This window comes from Lissotriton helveticus, chromosome 4_1 (genome assembly GCF_964261635.1).
Source record: "Lissotriton helveticus chromosome 4_1, aLisHel1.1, whole genome shotgun sequence".
In the NCBI taxonomy this organism is placed as follows: domain Eukaryota; kingdom Metazoa; phylum Chordata; class Amphibia; order Caudata; family Salamandridae; genus Lissotriton; species Lissotriton helveticus.
In genome coordinates this window covers 476,593,530-476,613,296 of record NC_136063.1, presented here as the reverse complement: position 1 = coordinate 476,613,296, position 19,767 = coordinate 476,593,530, and the positions used below count along the sequence as shown (strand labels likewise).

General features: G+C 38.4%; 1 protein-coding gene across 4 annotated transcripts in view; it reads left to right on the top strand.

Annotated features, from left to right (window-relative positions):
- RIPK2 (receptor interacting serine/threonine kinase 2) overlaps positions 1-19,767 on the top strand; it is a 419,608-nt gene that overhangs the window by 177,202 nt on the left and 222,639 nt on the right. For all 4 annotated transcript variants that reach the window (XM_078687067.1, XM_078687064.1, XM_078687066.1 and 1 more), the window contains exon 2: positions 2,651-2,804. In XM_078687067.1, the coding sequence (XP_078543193.1) occupies positions 2,769-2,804 (36 nt within the window). In that variant the 5' untranslated portion in view covers positions 2,651-2,768. The remainder of the gene's footprint in view (positions 1-2,650; positions 2,805-19,767) is intronic.

Below are 19,767 nucleotides of genomic sequence, written 5' to 3'. Positions count from 1 at the left end.
GGTAGTCATCTAATTGTCTATTCGTACCATTTTGGATCCATGTAAGAGTTTCCTTTCGGGGCCTGATTCACAATTGTAAACTTTTACCTTTGTGAATCCTTTCATGTCTCCCTTTGTAAGGAGTGAGCATTGCTGGTGTGCATTGCTGTTGTAAGCACGTTAGTACACGTTTTCCGCTTCACTGTCACACTTTTTTTTACCACAACATTTCAGTAAGAAAATAATGACCCAAGGAGGAATGGAACATGTTTGGCTCTTTCCTACCAGATTCTCCTCAGAAAAAATTTCACATATTGAAACATGTAAGAGCATGTGCACTCTCCTCCTTAAAACATTTATCCAAACATCCTCCTTGAGCTGATCATGATCGCAGAACGTTAAAAAGTCCTAACGAATTGTAACCCATCTAAGCAAAAAACTGAAATGAATGGGGAAAGTGTGGTGAATAGATCAAATATATCAAAAGATTATTTTTTTCCAATTGAATTTTTTGTTCAATAATTTGTTCCACTTTCTTGCCAAATTGATATGTAGCTGTGATTTTATTAACTAATGACAAGATAGATGCCATCACGGAAAGCCCTTTTAAGAGCTGCTTAGGTAATGTATTTAATCACTTTGCCTAAAATCGAGGAGCAATGCTTATCTCTGATTTTTTTTTTTGTTAAATTTACCTACATCTACTCTAAGGGCCTTATTACGACTACAGCGGTCCATTGGACCGCCAAAGTCTTGGTGGCGGTTCGACCACCGCCACACTGCAGGACCGCACGCAGTGTTGTAAGTGTAGCATCCGGACCACAACTGAACCACTGCTACCGCCACAGATCCAGGGTCCTACAGTGCTCTGGCAGTGGTTTGAAACCAAGATATGCTGGTGGTGCCGCCGAGCATATTTTGAGTTGCCTCACTGCCGTCCTTTTCATGGCAGTCGCACCACTATGAAAAGGGTGGTGGTGAGGCAACAAAGGGGGCACTGTAGGCCCCCTCTAGTCCACCATGTTCCTCTGTGTCTGGGGGTGCATGTAGTGTCCCCCTGTAAATCTGCAACCCCAGTTGTTGCACGGGAAGGAATCCCAGACATGGTTTATTTCTTCCTGTGTAGGAACATACACTGGCGTTACCGCTGTGGTGCTATATAAGGCTCACAGTCAGCCTTTAAACAGCACCGCAGCAGGACCACCATGCCACCCGCCCGTCAGACCACAAAATTACTTTTAATCTGGTAGGCGGACGACAGTGACAATTGGCGGTGCGGAGGTGTGGCAGTGACGTGCGGCCCACACCATCATCTCCAAAACCTGTCCCTAAGTAATGTGTTTGTTAAATTTTGTAAACCATACTGCACTAAAGTACTGTGAGTCAGTTTCAATGAACGTATAACATCGAGTTCAAAAATAAAAATTACATGTTCTGACAGAACAGTTAGAATGGACAATCAATTTCTACATCCCAGCTTTGAAATAAATTCTGAGGTAGAACAAAAACAATTTTAAAAATGCATTTGAAAGTGGCTTAATTACAAAAGCCAGAAAAGTAATGCCCACATGCTCCCTTATCGGTAGCCCTAAGGTGTAGTCCTTAAACGGCACGCACTGTAGACCTTATTGTTTCTATGTTTGATTCTGTTAAGGAGGATTCCTAATTTGCAACTAAGTCAGGGTCATAATAGTGCCCCCTATTTACTAGGCAGTGCACGGGGGCCCATAACTCCGTGAGGTCCTTATTGGGCTCATTGTTTTGTACATTTGTTACATCACCAACTTATATGAATTTTGAAGGTCACTCGCATACTTTGTCCAGGGGGCCCAATAATGCGTCTCTTCTTGCTAGTATTGAATGTCAGATTGCTATTGGGTATGTTTGTATCATTAGGTCTGTTCAGAAGGGCACGGTTTCACATCTTTACTAAAGTGGCAATCCAGTTCCATTCTTTCTAGATGGTTTGAGTCCCTGTGAGTGAGTGTGACTTGCACTAAGGGAACCGAGGAAAAGAAAAAAGAGATGGCAGGAATGCTTAATTTGTTCCAGCCACTGTAAATACTTGGGCCAAATTGCAGACCAACGTTGTCTGCACACTATGCTATTCTAGGCTGAGCCTGGCCATATGCAAATCAGTCTTGATCCTGCTCCAAAAGGAACAGTCCAGCCTGAACTACTAGGCCAGATCCCGAGGTGGGAGCACAATCATCCTGGGGCTGATGTTGGCTTATTTAGACCTCCTCAGTAATGTATAGCTTGATTTCTATGTTACAATGAACAGGAAGTCCATGTCTGGGCAAACTCATTGCATGTAGGGTGTCATACTGAGCAAAACAAAATGCTCGAATTATCTCGCCTCTCATCATTACACAGTACCAGTGACTGATTAATACCAGCTCTACAGCTACCAGCTCTGGGTTTTCTTTGTGCACCATGGGTAGTCTGCTACTGCAACTTTCTGTAATCCCTCCTCTGTCCCTCACTTCGCCTTGCATCAGCGCTGGGACGCCTCTTTGACAAGGTAGCCATGCGCTCTACAAGTATTCCAATCTAATCTAATCTAATCTAATTAAGACATGTATTTATTTCAAACACTGTATTGAGGAGTTGAAATGGCGATTGTGTACATCTTCGAAAATTTATGAGACTATTTATATTTTTGTTACAGAGAAAGAAGCACAATTCTCAAAGAAGCAGAGATCTTGCACAAGGCCAGGTTTAAGTACATTCTGCCAATTTTGGGAATCTGCAATGAGCCAACATTTGTAGGAATTGTAACAGAGTACATGCCCAACGGGTCATTAGACCAGCTTTTATTCCAGGTATGTATTACCTCGTTAGTCTTAATTAAACTTTTTATATTGCATTTGTTAAGTTGGATTGTTATAAAGGGATTAGAATAGATGGTCTAACTCGCTCCTACTGTGAAGCTCCACTTTCTACCAGTGAAAGGTTAAAGTCACAGGCGTCTACTCGGCTCTGCACATAGCAGTACAGCTGGGCGTAGCGGACAAAAAACTGCTTTGTCGCCAAATCAGCAGAAGCATTTTACATTTGTAAATCCTGCAATCCACAAAATCACAGGTGTTCCACTGCAAAATGTTTTTTTACAATGTACTAAAGCCATTTCATGATTCGGAAAAAGCCTTCTCAAATTGCAAAAGGGTTTTTGCAGTGATCCAGCGCTCTGTCTGAAAAACTGTCTCAAAAACGCTACCTATCACCACAATACTCACCATTAATCATGAAACACAAATAAGGCCCATAACACCAATGAGACAATTTTTGAGCAACTGAATCGTGTGGCCTGATTAATAAAACTACACTTATACTATTTACACTATTATACACAACTGCAGTTTAACTGTTTTCACCATGGTTTAAAAACATTTAAAATTTATTTATCAAGCCACTAAAGGCGATTGAATCAACTGATGGTAACTAGATCATGAATAAACAAGACCAGCTTGTCATTTCAAATCCAATTTTTATTAACTTTATTATTCATAAAAGAAAAGTCATTTACGTTTAAAATCTTTTTTTATATAAGCAATCAAGAAAGCAGCATTTTAGTGAGGAAATGAATTAATAAACTGACACTTTCAAAGCAAAACCATAAACATGAATTAATAGCAAAATAACAGTTTCCATTCCCTAAACCTATTTCCCTGTTTAATTCTCACTCCACCTAGAAAGGAAAAATCATTTAAAGTCTGCTGTCCTTACGTGCGCCAAAGGTCCGACAGCATGTCACGTCAATCAGGAATGACAAGAAGAGAGAGTTTTTTGCTCCACTCCAAAGGTCAGGTTTTATACCTTTCTTTCTAGCTAAACTTACTACATTTTACATATTTTCGTGGAAATCCAGACTTTCCATTGGCTAACTTGTGTCAGTCCACAATTAGGTCATCACCATTTCTTTACCAAGTTCAGGCTTCACACAAGCCCTATTGTCTCTCACTTCCACGTCTTTCAGCTTCCTCAAAATTGTTACTTTTCCCGAGTCTTGAACATATCACTTCCTAGTCTTGGCAGTCATAACAAGTTCCTGTCCTTGAGCTTTTCTCCGAGTGCACGTTCAATTCAGCTGAATGTCTGCTTTTTCATATTATGATGAATATGCAGTAAAAGTCTTCACAGCTGCGAATGTGCAAGGCATCACTCTGGACAAGTTTTCATCTGTGATTTTGTCTGCCAAATCACTTCTAGGCCTCACATCGGAAACTATTATTAAACAAACACAAGACATCAATTAATTAAAGAATTGAAACCCATTCTGTTACCCACCCCCTTTACTAATTAATCCCGTTAATTAGGTTACCTAGCTGAAGCACAATTAAGCAGCATCATATCTACCATTCCTTTAGGAACTGCAGGAACTCTTTTATGCATTTTTATCACAGAAAAGACATAACATAAGCACACAAAATAAGCAGATGCCATTAGTTAAACAGCCGCATTTAATACTGACAAAGACAATAGACAAGGTTAGTTTATTATTTTTCTCTTTTGCATTTTGCAACATGTAGCACATTAGTTAACCCGCGTGTACTGTTGAATGTAATTTTAAACTAAGTTGATTAGTAATTTCACCACATGCTAATTAATTCTATTAAAGTTATGAGAGATTAACTTTGCAAGTTTGAACAAAATCTTGTTCATCACCTTGCTCCATCAACTCCCTCCTCTGGTGATTTTAAAATCACCAAATTATACCCAAAAATGTATACATTTTTCAACCCTTGAACATGTTTTGGACTTTCTTAATATTAGTATTACTAAACTTTAGATTCATCTGTTTTTCTGCATTTTTCATATTAGGTTTTTCGAAACTCTTCTAATTCTATTTCTTTTTCTTTCTCCTTTCTAAGTTTGCAAATTCTTTCCTTTTCAACTACATATTTTCTTCTCTTGTGTATCATGCAACTAATTTTTAACAAAAGTATCACTATAGCTATGACTATTAAAGGATAAACTATTTTACCTATAATTGAACTACCAATCTCTTGAAACCAGTCTTTAATTGATGCAAATCCTTTACTTAAACGTTCTAAAAAACTATCATCTTCTAAAGGTTCTACTTCTTCATGTAATTCAGGGATGTTTCTAATGTACATTTCTATATCCTTACTCTTGTCTGGGATATAAGTACAGCAATGGTGGACGTGTAGAATTCCACAAACTCCACCCTCTTTAGCTAACAGAATGTCTAAAGCAAAACGATCCTGCATTACCATGGTTCTTATGGCAATAAGCTCTGTATTCACTAATTGAAATCCACTTGCTGTTTCAGTAGAGAATCTATCAACAATTGTAGACATTTTTCTGATTTTATTTGCATTCAGGGTTATTCCCATCATAGGTATTATTGCACCAAATATGTCTCCCATTATTTCTGAAAAACTTTCCCTTTTAAATCTATTCAGGTGATTGCCAATTTCAAATTAACCTTTTGCATTTCTATCTACATGAAACATTTTGGAAAAAACTAAACCTACATAGCATGTCCCATACCAGTGGTCTGTGAGATTGTAATAAGCTTTGTTCCCACAGGCAAAATAAATTCCAGGGTAAATTGGATCTTTGCCTCCTTTAAATCCCCAACCCCCTATAATTCGATAAGTGTCTTCACATTGACTTGCACCAACAAAATAATTATCAAACAAAGTATTATCTCGTCTTATACAAAATTTTCCACTAACAGGTGTATCTATATGAATTGCAACATTTTCACTTCTACCATTGAGCTTTTCATCTTCCATTTGCCAAAATTTAGACTTAGAATGTTTCATCATTTCATTTTGCTTGTAAATTGCCCACCAAATTTAAGAACGATTTTTCTTCTGCCCTCAATCTACATGTTTAATTATTTCTAAAAGCATACTCATAAGTGAGTTCACTAGTTACTAGGAATAATTCCCTCATCTGTTTAGCATGTTTCACTTTATTCAAGCTATCTACAACTTTTAAATTTGCAAAAATTTCATCATAATCAGAATAGTAGTACTCCAATCGTCCGGTTTGATAAAACAAGCTAGCTATTACACTACAAGTAATGCCATAAGTAAGAGGAAGCATATTGTAAGTAACACCTTCAGACACAGAAGTAGGTAATTTTACACAAATGTAGCAATCTTTTGCATCCATCACCTTAACATATTCAGATAAAAGTCTTGAAAAGGTATAAGTAGAAAACTCTCCTACTGATCTATCTTGATGAATTTCTGGTCTGTGTACAATGATTTTATCAGATTTTTCAGTTTAAAAAAGCTTTAAGGATAGAGCATCTCAAATTATTATTAGTATAAGGCATCTTAAAAATAAAAAATAAAAATTAAAAATTACTGAATATACTCCCCTCTTTTTTTTTTTTTTAACAGATACATTTATTTTCTAACAGCTTTTCTTCGACCTTATGTCATACGTCAATGTGTTTTGCAGCTAACACAATTTCTTTACCTTGTGTCGCCTAACACAATATCTTCAACCTTGTGTCAACTAATGAACAAAATCAATCATTATCACTTGCATCATAAAAATTACTTTGACTACTATTAACTTCAACTACAGGTGGAATAATTATATAAGTCCATTCATGCGACTTATACTTCTGATTTGGCTTTATTACCCTTTTTGCTCTGCTGTTTATCACTTCAATTTTCTTTCCTGTTTAATTACTCTTATTTGAGTCTTCTTCTTTTTGACTTTAGATTTCGTTAACCTGCTCTTTTGCTTTATTCGCTAATTTATATCTTAACCTTACGTTTTCATTTGGCCAATTATCTCCTTTTCTTGATAATTTCTTTTTCGGTTCTGCCAAATTATATTCCACTCTCCAAGCTCTTTTCCTTGATATTTTCACTTTCGAATCATCTCCACTTTCATCTGTTTCACTTTGTGTTTTCAGCTGATTCATTGATAATCAACTTTACTGTATCAGATTCTTTTTTAGATTCAGGAACTTCTTTACTCTGCAGTTTCACTCTGTTAGGAACATCATCCTTATAGCTGGTACTTGGAACTTCTTCTTCTTCTTCAATTACTTCCAACTTCCCAGTTTCAGAATGTTCGTTCCTGCTTCCAGAGCTTCCAATCTGCTTTTCAATACTTTCCTGATCTTGATCTTGAATCACTATTTCTTCAGCTTCTTTTTCTGCTTCTTGATCTAACAGATCTTCATCATTTTCAGAATCTTGTATCACAATCTCTTCGTTTTCTTCATTCAATGCCTCATTCGCAATTGAATTTTCCAGATGTCGACTTTCTTGTCGATCTTCAGGATCTGGATTTCTTTCAGGTTCTTCTTCTGAATCTGAATCAGCAGTTGTTTCACCTTCGTCAGGATTTTCAGGTGCTGGCACTCGTATGGTATGGCTAGCATGAATCCATCTCTTCAATCCTCTACACTTAACTGCATTTGTTGTGACTAATATCACTTGTCTTGCCTTCTGCCACCTTGGTACTATGCAGTTTCTTCTCCGATGAACCTTTGTCCTCACCCAGTCACCAGGTAACAGATCATGTGCTTGTTCTTTCTCTTTTGTAATTACTTCAGTTCCCACCTGATGGAACACAGAAGTCACCACATCAGATAGATATTTGCAGTAGTCCATAATGATACTATCATTAATGCTCAACAGTTTATCAACTGGAACAAATGCTTGCCTCATGACCCTACCCATTAAAATTTCATGAGGGCTCAAACCTGTTTTTCTATCTGGAATGCTTCTCAAAGACATCAAAACAAGTGGAAGTGCGTCTGTCCACTTCATTCCTGTTGCTAAACACATTTTTGCTATTCTGTTTTTTATTGTACCATTCACTTGCTCAACAACACCAGATGCTTCTGGTCTGTAAGCACAGTGTAGTTTTAGCTTTATGTCCAGAGCTTCACAAACCAATTGTAGCAATCTGTTTTCAAAATGTGTACCACGATCTGTCTCGACCGTTACAGGAAATCCATACCTTGGTAGGATTTCTCTCAAAAGCAATTTTGCCACAATAGTTGAATCATTGCGGCGTGTTGGGAATGCTTCCACCCATCTTGAAAACAAACAGACTATTACCAAAACATATCTGAGTTTGTTGTGATGTGGCATGTCAATAATATCAAGCTGTAATCTGGTAAAAGGACCACCCTCCCGTCCTATGGTTCCCATGCTCACAAAGGTTTTTCTGTTTGGGTTGATCTGTTGGCAGATAAGACATATCTGACAAAGGGATTCTGCAATTATTCTGAATTTTGGATTGTACCATGTTTGCCTAAATAACCTAATCATAGAATCTCTGCCAATATGTCCTGGACCATGGTACATACGTGCCATGTCAGAAATCATACTGTCTGGCATTACTGGTCTGTCATCTTTGTAAACCCAACTTTCATCTTCTTCTCTCTGTCTGCATCCTGCTTTTAGCCATGTATTTTTCTCTTCATCATCTGCCTCATCTTGCAACTGTTTTACTCCTTGCCAAGTCTCAACTACAGATGTTAGCATAAGTGAGTTCAAAACATGTTAATTATCTTTTTCCCGAATAATTGACACATTATTTTTTGCACAGAATTTTGCTATTTCATCAGCACATGAATTTCCTTTTGTTATGTAATCCTCGCCTTTTTTGTGTGCTGAACACTTTACGACTGCACTTTTTTCTGGTAGCTGAATTCCATCGATAAGTCTTTTGATCAAATTTGCATTTCTGATTGGTGATCCTGCAGAAGTTAAATAACCTCTTTGAGACCAGAGTTGGCCATAGTCATGTAGTACGCCATAACCATATTGACTACCAGTCACTACAGTTATTTTTTGCTCTTTTCCCAATTCGCATGCACGAATCAAAGCAATCAATTCTGCTACTTGAGCTGAACAAATTCCTTTGAGACAAGAGGCTTCAATGACATCTGCAACTGTGCACACAGAATATGCTGCATTCAGAACACCTTCATCTGTTCTCAAGCATGAACCGTCAACAAACAAAACATAATCTGATTCAGCTAACTGGACACCTTTTATATCTTACCTAGGTTTAGTGCAATATTCTAATACATCCAGGCATTCATGATCAACCTCATTTCTGATTTCTGTTTTTGTACCATCCGGTAATAATATGGAAGGATTTAAATTCACATATCTCGCAATTGAGACATTGTCTGAGCCAAAGATAACCTTTTTATATTTTGTTAGCCTACTGTTTGTCAAATGTTGTGTTCTGCTTCTTGTGAGAAGAACATCAACTGAGTGTGGTACATATACTTTTACTGGAAATCCCATTATTATTCCTTCACTTTGTTCCAGACTTACACTTGTTGCAGCTACTGCTTTTAAGCAACCTGGTAATGCTTTTGCAACTGGGTCAAGGACAGCTGAGAAATATGCTATTGGTTTTCTCATTCTTCCATGTCTCTGAATCAGAACTGATAATGCACAACCCTCTCTTTCACTGCAATACAGCTCAAACTCTTTTTCGTAGTCCGGCATTCCCAATGCTGGAACTTCACACAAACTTCTTTTTAACTGTTCAAAAGCTTCTAATTCAGTTTCTGTTAGACTAATCGGGTCTTTTATGTCTGCTTTTGTCAGTCTCTGCAGTGGCTTTGCAATTACTGAAAATCCACTAATCCATTGGCGACAATAACCAACCATTCCCAGAAACATTCTAACCTGTCTCTGTTTTTGGAGGTTGCATTGCTTGAATCATTTGTATTCTTTCTGTTGTCACTTGTCTGACTCCCTTTGCAATTCTGTGACCAAGATATTTTACTTCTTGTTTGCAAAACTGTAATTTTGCAGGTGATACTTTATGTCCCTCATCTGCCAGATGATTTAAAAGAGTAATGGTATCTATAACACAATTATCTCTTGTTTTTGCAGCCACAAGGAGATCATCAACATACTGTACTAACATAGATTTTCCAGGTAAATCTAGATTTTCCAAGGATCTCTTTAGAAATTGGTTCAAAATAGATGGACTTTCGGTGTACCCTTGAGGAATACGACACCATGCTAGGATACGCTCTTTGAACCTGAACGCAAAAATTTGCTGGCTTTCTGGATGCAATGGAACAGTAAAAAATGCATTATATAAATCAATAACCGTGTACCATTCTGCATCATGCGGAATCTGATATAAAATTACCGCTGGGTTTGGTACAATTGGGCAACATGGGACAACAATTTTGTTAACCTTTCTCAGGTCTTGAACAATCCTGAAAGTTCCATTTGGCTTTTTAATTCCCATAATCGGTGAATTACATGGACTACTCTCAATTTCTTTTAGAACACCTTGCTTTATGAATTTGTCTATTACAGGTATTACTCCTACAATCACCTCTGCTTTCATTTTATACTGTCTAATGTTTGGATAATCTGCTCCTTGTTTTACTGATATTTTTACTGGATCTATATTTTTCATTAAACCCATTTCATCTCCAGTGAAATCCCAGATTTTAACATTCACTGTGTCTTTTAATTCTTCAGGTAGATTATTCTTATCAAACACAGGAAATAATTTACTTTCCTCTGCCTCAATCATTGACATTGTTAATTTGTAAAGCCCATCTTCTTCTGATGTTTGTAGCTCAATACCATCCGGTGAGCAGTATATTGCACAATTCATCTTGCAAAGGATATACCTACCTAAAAGATTTACAGGACTGCTATCACAAACTATGAATCTGTGCTTGTCTTTAAATTTACCTATTTCAACTTCAACTGGTTCTGTTAAATCTGTTTTTATTTGCTGATTAGCTACGCCTACTACTTGAATTTTTTCACCAGAGAGAGGTAAGTTTTCTATTTCCACTGATCTAACAGTAGAACGGGTAGCACCTGTATCCACTAGGAAAGTAATTTCTACATCATTCACTTTACCATTTACAAATGGACCAGACTGATCTACCTCAAGAGTGGCTCCAAGCACACACTCTTCCTCCTCTCTCAGGCACCGTTAGAAGTAATCATCAGATTCACTCCCACCATCTTCTTTCAACCAATATTGTTGTGACACATTCGACACATTCACTCTTAGTGATCTGTTTACCTGTTCACCTCCGCTGAATCCTGTTTCTGCACTGTATCTCTGCACATTTACACAGTTTGGAAGTGGCGGTTGTGGTATCTGACTTTGCTGAATCACTACCTGTCGCTGTAGCTGTTGCTGCTGATTTATCTCATTCTGCATCTGTGGATTTAATGATGCATTTTTAAAATTTCTGGGCGGATTCTTACACTTGCGCTTCCAGTGTCCAATTTCGCCACAATTAAAATATGGGAGTTTCTTTTTTAACTCTTCTATATTTCCCATCAATTATGGCTTATTATAATTACCTTTCAATTTTCCTTGCTGATTTTGATCAACATTTTTATTTCCCAGATTTGCCAATTGTTGTTCAGCCACTTTTACCTGTGCCCACATAGCTTTTTCTTTTAGCTTCTTTTGTTTAGCATCTAATTCATCACTACAGTATTTTGCTTTTCTCAAAATTTCATCTACTGTGTTTGATTGCTAACCAACTATTCCAGTTCTTATCATTTCACCAATTTCAGGTTTTAAGCCATATACAAATCTGTATATGAAATGGCTCATGTCCTTCTTACTTAAATTTTCATAACCACTGTATTGTTTGAATACCAGCAGTAATCTTTCATAAAATGAATGTACTGACTCTTTTGGCTCTTTGGTTGTTCTATCTATTTTAACCCAATCTACCTCTTTTGGGGAATCTTATTTTTCAACCACACAATTACCTTTTCGTACACTTTCATTACATCTGATGAAGGAGCACCTGTCACTATATGTCGAGGAGGTTTTTCTTTTGGCCAATCTATAGAAATTTTGCCTTCTGTCCATGGATCTGATGGGACAACTATGTCAAAGAATCCATCAAGATCAATCCATAAAACTTTTGAAACTTTCACAAATCTGTCTACCTGTCGATACCATTCTACAGGTTTTTCTCTTAATCGAGGAAAATCATTTGTGAACAGTAAAATGTCCTGCCTTGTCCAAGGAACATGCACATACCCACCTCCTGGTATTTCTCTCATTGGTAACTCGTTTACTACCTCTTCCTTCTTTTCTCTGATAGGAAAAGCTAAACTTATTCTGTCTTCATCTTTTTTCTTTGTCCATTTCACTCTCCATTTACTTAATTCACCCAATTTTCTCAAAACCACAATTAAATCTTCTACATGAATGATTCTTCCTGTGATATTCATATTTTCAATATCTCTTTCAGAGAAATCCACTCTGTAATGTTTCTGCAAATTCTTTTGCTTACTCAAATCTACTTCTAATTATTTTTTTTTTTTTTATATAGCGCGAACTAGAACCGAACCGAATCAGTTATCAGAGCGCTTTACATAGCACCAGTTACGTTACACGAGGACACACTTTCATTTTTTTTTTTTTTTTTTTTTTTAGGCACGGGGAGATTAAGTGATTTGCCCAGAATCACAGGGGGTTTTTGGCGTCGTTACCGAGACTCGAACCCAGGTCCGAGGTCGAGCGCCTTAGCCGTTAGGCCAACCCCTCTCTCCCAATTCAGGAGCCATCTCCTCTAATTGATCATATTTGTTTTTCGTTTTCCAAGTTATGCTTTTGCAAATAAATAATAATTCATCATCCTGATATGCCTTCAAACTGTCAGTTCCAATTGTTCCAATTATTAATTCCTCCAAATCTGCTTTCAATTTTGCAACATCAATTAATTTACATTTGGGGGTTTGTGTTAAATCTATTTTACTCGGACTCTTTTCTGGAGTTCCAGAGTCAGATTCTGCAACAGATGGAGTTTTACTTAACAAACTTTGATTAAAAGTTAAGTCAGGCATCATTCATTTTTCTCGATGTATTTCAGACAAATCTGCATAAAAATTTTCAGTCACTTTCTGTATTTCTGAATTTAGTGGAACAGTCAAAGCTGAATGTCTAATTTCTTTGTGATCAAATACTGGAAGAACAGGCCCAATCGTTACTGGTACTGTTACTTCTTCCATGCTTTTAGTTAGCTGCTGTATTAAATCATCCTTCGAACGAAAATATTCCGAGGTGTTTAGTAATTCCTCACACCTTTCTGTTCTCATTCCATTTCTTGGGGTTACATTTCTTTGAACTGGGGTTTCATTATTAATTCTAGGGGTTTCGATAAAATTTCTATTTTCTCCTGATATACTTGAATTATATCTTGTTTCTACTCTTTCAGATGTTTTTCTATAATCCGGATTTGTTTTAGGAGATGCCTCCTCAATAATTTCTCTTGGTGGGGCACTAGGAGAATTCCATGTACAAACTGGTTGATAAGGTGGCGGTTTTCTAGTAAAAATGTATTCTAATACTGCATCTTCTGTCTCATTATCTTCACTAATATTATTTTTCTTTTGAGTACTCTTTGTCCAGTTACCTCATCAATTAGTCTCACTGGGTATAAACCATCACACATATCTGCACTTCTCCATCGACGCATTCTATCCTGATGTGTTTCTCTATTAAGATCTAGTCCTGCTCTCCTTGATACTCCTCTACTCTCTCGTTGTAATTCAAACATTTCATCCTCCCATTCAACTAGAGCTTCAAATTGAGTAGGTCTAGGCTTTGGTACAAGTTTCATCATTTTTTCTCTCAAATTTTTCAAAACTGCCATGTTAAATGATCCATCTTCTGGCCATGGTAATACACCATCATTTTCGGTATATTTCATCAAATTCTCAATCCAAAGACAAGTATGATAACCATATTCACCTAACATATATGCTGCAGGTGTTTTGTACTTATGAATTAATCTTCCACCTCGCGTTGCAATTTTATTGTCAGGTTTAAGTTTATTTTTCAGTTTCTGAAACCACGAAAGCTTTTTTTCTCTTTCATGTAATAATAATCCATGTTTTTAAACAATTTCCCTTACTTCGGTAAAGATCGTAATATCCTATAACAAGGAAGTTGTTATTCCGCAACACCAACCAATCCGTGCGCGAAACTCACCAACAAACCAATCAGGTTAAGCTATGTCACTATCCTGCTCAACCAATAGAATTACTGCTTTCAGGAAGAGCCAATCAGCTATACGCTTGTCCTAGTCACGTGGACCAATCTGTGCGCAGACTGTGACGTATGTCAGCCAATCACAGCGCGACTCTTGTGACGTATGCTCCCGCTGCAGTTTCTGACAGAAAAGCTCCGCTCCGCTCCGTAAACTCACACCTCCTTTACAAAATATTTTCAAAGCGCCATATTTACAAATCCTTCAATTGAATTCCGTTAATAACTATACAAAAACCAAACCATTTTCCTGTTTCGCTAAATAAAGCGATAGCTTTTTCAGTCATTCAAGTATTCTTTTCGCGTGAAATAGACGACGCTATTTTCACAGAATATTTAAATGCGTCGATAAAGTAAGGCTACTCTACCCTTCTAGCAGGTAATAACGAACTCGTTTCTCTCTAAATGCACATTGACAATTCAGAGTTTAACTCAATTGTGTATTACAGATTCATTTACGCACATCCATACAGAAAAATCCCTAACCATACATACATAAAATCTTTAGTAGGACTCTAACCCACCAAAAGAAATTCTCTCTCGCCAGTAAGATAGACGATGCTTCCTTACCCTTCACTCAAGCTTGGATAAATCCTACTACTCTTTTCACAATAAGTTTTAAAACAGGCTCCAAGTCCCTATACTCGAAAGCTACAATTTTGTAGACAATCCTCACTATGTATTCCACCTTACACACCTAAAATCCCTAAACTTGTGCTGTACGTCCACAACACTAGTGATATACGGCAATACCACTATTTTGAAACAGAACAAATGCACTGTGTAACTTCACCTGTCACACTACTCATGCCGGCACAAAACCAGGAATTTTCACACTGCTGGAAAAAACCTTTCGACTACATATAACAACTGAACAAACTTAACATACCTAACATATGTTAGACATGAATCCTATGTATTTACCATGTAACATGTCAGTTACCTCTGCTACCAAGGAATTGATCCAGCGCTCTGTCTGAAAAACTGTCTCAAAAACGCTACCTACCACCACAATACTCACTATTAATCATGAAACACAAATAAGGCCCATAACACCAATGAGCCAATTTTTAAGCAACTGAATCATGTGGCCTGATTAATAAAACTACACTTATACTATTTACACTATGATATACAACTGCAGTTTAACTGTTTTCACCATGGTTTAAAAACATTTAAAATTTATTTATCAAGCCACTAAAGGCTATTGAATCAACTGATGGTAACTAGATCATGAATAAACAAGACCAGCTTGTCATTTCAAATCCAATTTTTATTAACTTTATTATTCATAAAAGAAAAGTCATTTACGTTTAAAATCTTTTTTTTATAAGCAATCAAGAAAGCAGCATTTTAGTGAGGAAATGAATTAATAAACTGACACTTTCAAAGCAAAACCATAAACATGAATTAATAGCAAAATAACAGTTTCCATTCCCTAAACCTATTTCCCTGTTTAATTCTCACTCCACCTAGAAAGGAAAAATCATTTAAAGTCTGCTGTCCTTACGTGCGCCAAAGGTCCGACAGCATGTCACTTCAATCAGGAATGACAAGAAGAGAGAGTTTTTTGCTCCACTCCAAAGGTCAGGTTTTATACCTTTCTTTCTAGCTAAACTTACTACATTTTACATATTTTCGTGGAAATCCAGACTTTCCATTGGCTAACCTGTGTCAGTCCACAATTAGGTCATCACCATTTCTTTACCAAGTTCAGGCTTCACATAAGCCCTATTGTCTCTCACTTCCATGTCTTTCGGCTTCCTCAAAATTGTTACTTTTCCCGAGTCTTGAACATATCACTTCCTAGCCTTGGCAGTCATAACAAGTTCCTGTCCTTGAGCTTTTCTCCGAGTGCACGTTCAATTCAGCTGAATGTCTGCTTTTTCATATTATGATGAATATGCAGTAAAAGTCTTCACAGCTGCGCATGTGCAGGGCATCACTCTGGACAAGTTTTGATCTGCGATTTTGTCCGCCAAATCACTTCTAGGCCTCACTTCGGAAACTATTATTAAACAAACACAAGACATCAATTAATTAAAGAATTGAAACCCATTCTGTTACCCACCCCCTTTACTAATTAATCCCGTTAATTAGGTTACCTAGCTGAAGCACAAATAAGCAGCATCATATCTACCATTCCTTTAGGAACTGCAGGAACTCTTTTATGCATTTTTATCACAGATAAGACATAACATAAGCACACAAAATAAGCACATGCCATTAGTTAAACAGACGCATTTAATACTGACAAAGACAATAGACAAGGTTAGTTTATTATTTTTCTCTTTTGCATTTTGCAACATATAGCACATTAGTTAACCCGCGTGTACTGTTGAATGTAATTTTAAACTAAGTTGATTAGTAATTTCACCACATGCGAATTAATTCTATTAAAGTTATGAGAGATTAACTTTGCAAGTTTGAACAAAATCTTGTTCATCACCTTGCTCCATCAGCAGCATAGTCAGAATCGCAATTTAGATGGCAATTCAAAGTGTCACCCCTCCTGTTAGCGATTCACAGTGAGATGTGTCTATGCTTTGTAACCAAAACTGCAGTCACAAACCATTGAAAAGTTACCAACACCTCAAAGAAAGAGGGAATAAATTCACCGAAGGGAAGCTCTTATCCCGGGTGGACTGCTTCTGCTTTGGGAATTTTTTTAAAAGGCCTCAGGGTAAGTAGGAAGTGGTCCATAGAAACACTGTCTGATCTCCACGATGTCTTCCCAAACAGAAAACATTAAAAAAGCATAGGCAAAGCCAATGGGATTTTGCCTTTATTTTTTAAATATTTTTTAATTGCAGTCCATGCTGCTATCTAACCGGATTATTTAAATTTGTAAAAGTTAATTAAAAACAAAGGTAAAATCTATTGGCTTTGCCAAGGTTTTTTTTACATGGTGCACTGTAATTGAGTTGCTATGGAACCTGACTTACAGGTAAATAAAAAAGCTTAAATGTGCAACGTGAAACATTGTAAATTTTCTTCATTTTGAAAAACTTTCTCTTAAAAAAAAAGCCTTTGACACTGGGTGTTCTTGCTTATGTTGGCAGGAAACCATAGTAAACACAGCATTAGGTAACAATACTGAAAACAACTCGGGGAAATATTTTGTGCATATGATCTGTGTCTGTAATCAACCCTCACGTTCCTGCTGCAACTCTAAAGAGAAAAAAAGCAATCTTTCACCAGGGAAAATATTTCTCCATGGAATAGTTTAGTAAACTTGTGCATCACTTGTCTGTTCTTTGAAGCACTTGTGTGTCAGAGGCTCCCAGGACAGAAGTTAAAATAGAAATTGGGAGGGAGGGGTGCAGACAAACACTGACCATTTTTGAGTGTGAAGAAAGCCGCTTTATTAACACAGGTGCACATCACAAAAATTCCTTGGCAACTGCCTCACAAAACTAAAACCTCTCTATACATCGAGATAACTATCCCACCCCACCCCTACAATACCCCCAAACATGTCCACCCTGCAGATAACTCATTAACTTTATTGCATTTCAACATTTCCCAATTGAATCCTCCCTACAGTCTAAAAGTATCTAAATGAACCTGTAAGTAACCAAAGGCCAGATGTAGGAAGGCAATTACCGGTCGGTAACGGCCGAAATCGGCCGTTACCGACCGGTAATTGACTTTTCCTATGTAGGGGGCACCTTTTCCGATTCGGTAAATAACGAATCGGTATTTACCGATTCAGTATTTACCGAATCATCATTTACCTATTCGGTATTTACCGAATCGGTAAATGAAATGTAGGAAGCATTTCAAACAGTGCTTTTGGGCTCAAAGGATTCGTTATTTACCACCAACTATTAGTTGGTGGTAAATAAGGAATTCCTATGTAAATGCATAAATCTGCATTTACACCTGTGCCATGTGACAGACATAGTATGCCACATGTGCACACCAGCACTAATCAGGGGTGCTATAGGGTGTCAAAGTGACCACCTGCCACCCTTGAATTTTTCGGTATTTACCGAATCGGCAATTACCGATTCGGTAATTGACATTCATTCCTATGGGCCTTCAGGCCCATAGGAATGAATGGCAAATACCGAATCGGTAATTACCGATTCGGTAAATACCGAATCTTACCGATTCAGTACTTTTTTACCGAATTATTACCTACATTGCATTTTACCAATTCGAAAATACCGAATCGGTAAAATTCGGTATTTTCGAATCGATAAATCTAAATTACCTACATCTAGCCCCTAATGTCCTAAAATGACCCTTTAACACCTGCCTACCCTCCCCCTGCACCTGGATCCTCAACTTTCAACAGCAATCAACATTTGCCAACTCCTGTCCAACTTTTCCATGCTCCCCCGCCATCCAGACAAGGGCGGTTTGGAACTAACCCCCCTTTTTCTGCCCCCCGCCCCCCAACACAAAGCAACCCCTCCATCCTTGGACTGACCATTAACGTTTCACATTCAGATCTTTCCTCAAAACTTCCCTGATTTCCAACTGATATAGGTTCATACCAATTCAGGACAAATGCACACCGTCTCCTCTAAAAAAAACTCCACCGCTTAATGTCCGAATGGCATATCCTGCCAAAACCTATTTCCCTACAAAAACGGGCCATCTCCCTGTTCAACTTCCTCCTTGCCCTCTCTTGCTGCCAGTTTATATGCCCCCTTCAATGACCGCCGCAGGACAAACTCAGTCCAATATACAAACACGCAGGACCACTGTGCCTTAATTTCTAATAGATACCTCTTCATGGCTCTAGTCAAGACCACCACCTTCTCCCTCACCAAACCGTTCTCTCCTAAGTGAATTATCAAAACATCCGGGCACCGCGCCCGAGACATCAGCCCGTTCCCAGCAATTCTTTCTGCAGCATACTGTCCTTTCCCTTCCAAGTAACCTGGAACAAACAGTTGTCAAAGCCCAAATTGACTCCAACCGCCTCTGTCCTATTTGTATGGCTGTCCACTTCACAAAAGAATGGCCCACTATACAAATCACGACCGCCTCTGATTCTGGGCCCTGCACTGCACCGGAAAGGAGACAAAAAAGCAGTAAGTGTTTACAATGAATCCAGAGCCGCTTAAGATCCCTCCCCCAGCTCCCACACATAGGGGCTCATTAGGATAGCGTTTTTTCCGCATCCTCTGGGCCGGCGGAATCCACCGCCGGCCCGGAGGATGCGGAAAAACCGCAGCGAACCAACCAAAGACCCACTGCCACATTAGGATGGCTGGTGGGTCCTGTTTTCCGTCCGCAGCTTTTCCGCCGCGGTTGGCTTACAACCGCGGCGGAAAAGCTGTAATATGGTGACGGTGTCTCTCAGACACCGTCCACCATATTAGGATGCACAGAAAGAAATGCTTTTACACGGCGGATATTCCGCCGTGTAAAAGCATACGGTGCTTCACTGCGGGGGCCCGTTGCGGGCCCCCTGGGTAAAGGGGGGGTGGGGGGTGCACATGGGGGGTACCTATGGTACCCCCCTGCATATGTATGCAGCAATCGGCAGGCACCGCGCGGTGCCTGCTGCTTGCTGCATACATATGCAATGTATGCTTTTTTAACATTGCGGCGGGTGCAGCTTGAAGCTGCACCCGCCGCAATGTTAAATATCCAGGATGTGACCGCCAGGGTGGCGGTCACATCCTAATTTGCATGGAGGGACCGCCGCAGCCCATGCGGACGGTCCCTCCTACTCTAGGGTGGCGGACGGACGCAAGTCTGTCCGCCATCCTAATGAGCCCCATAGCGCCT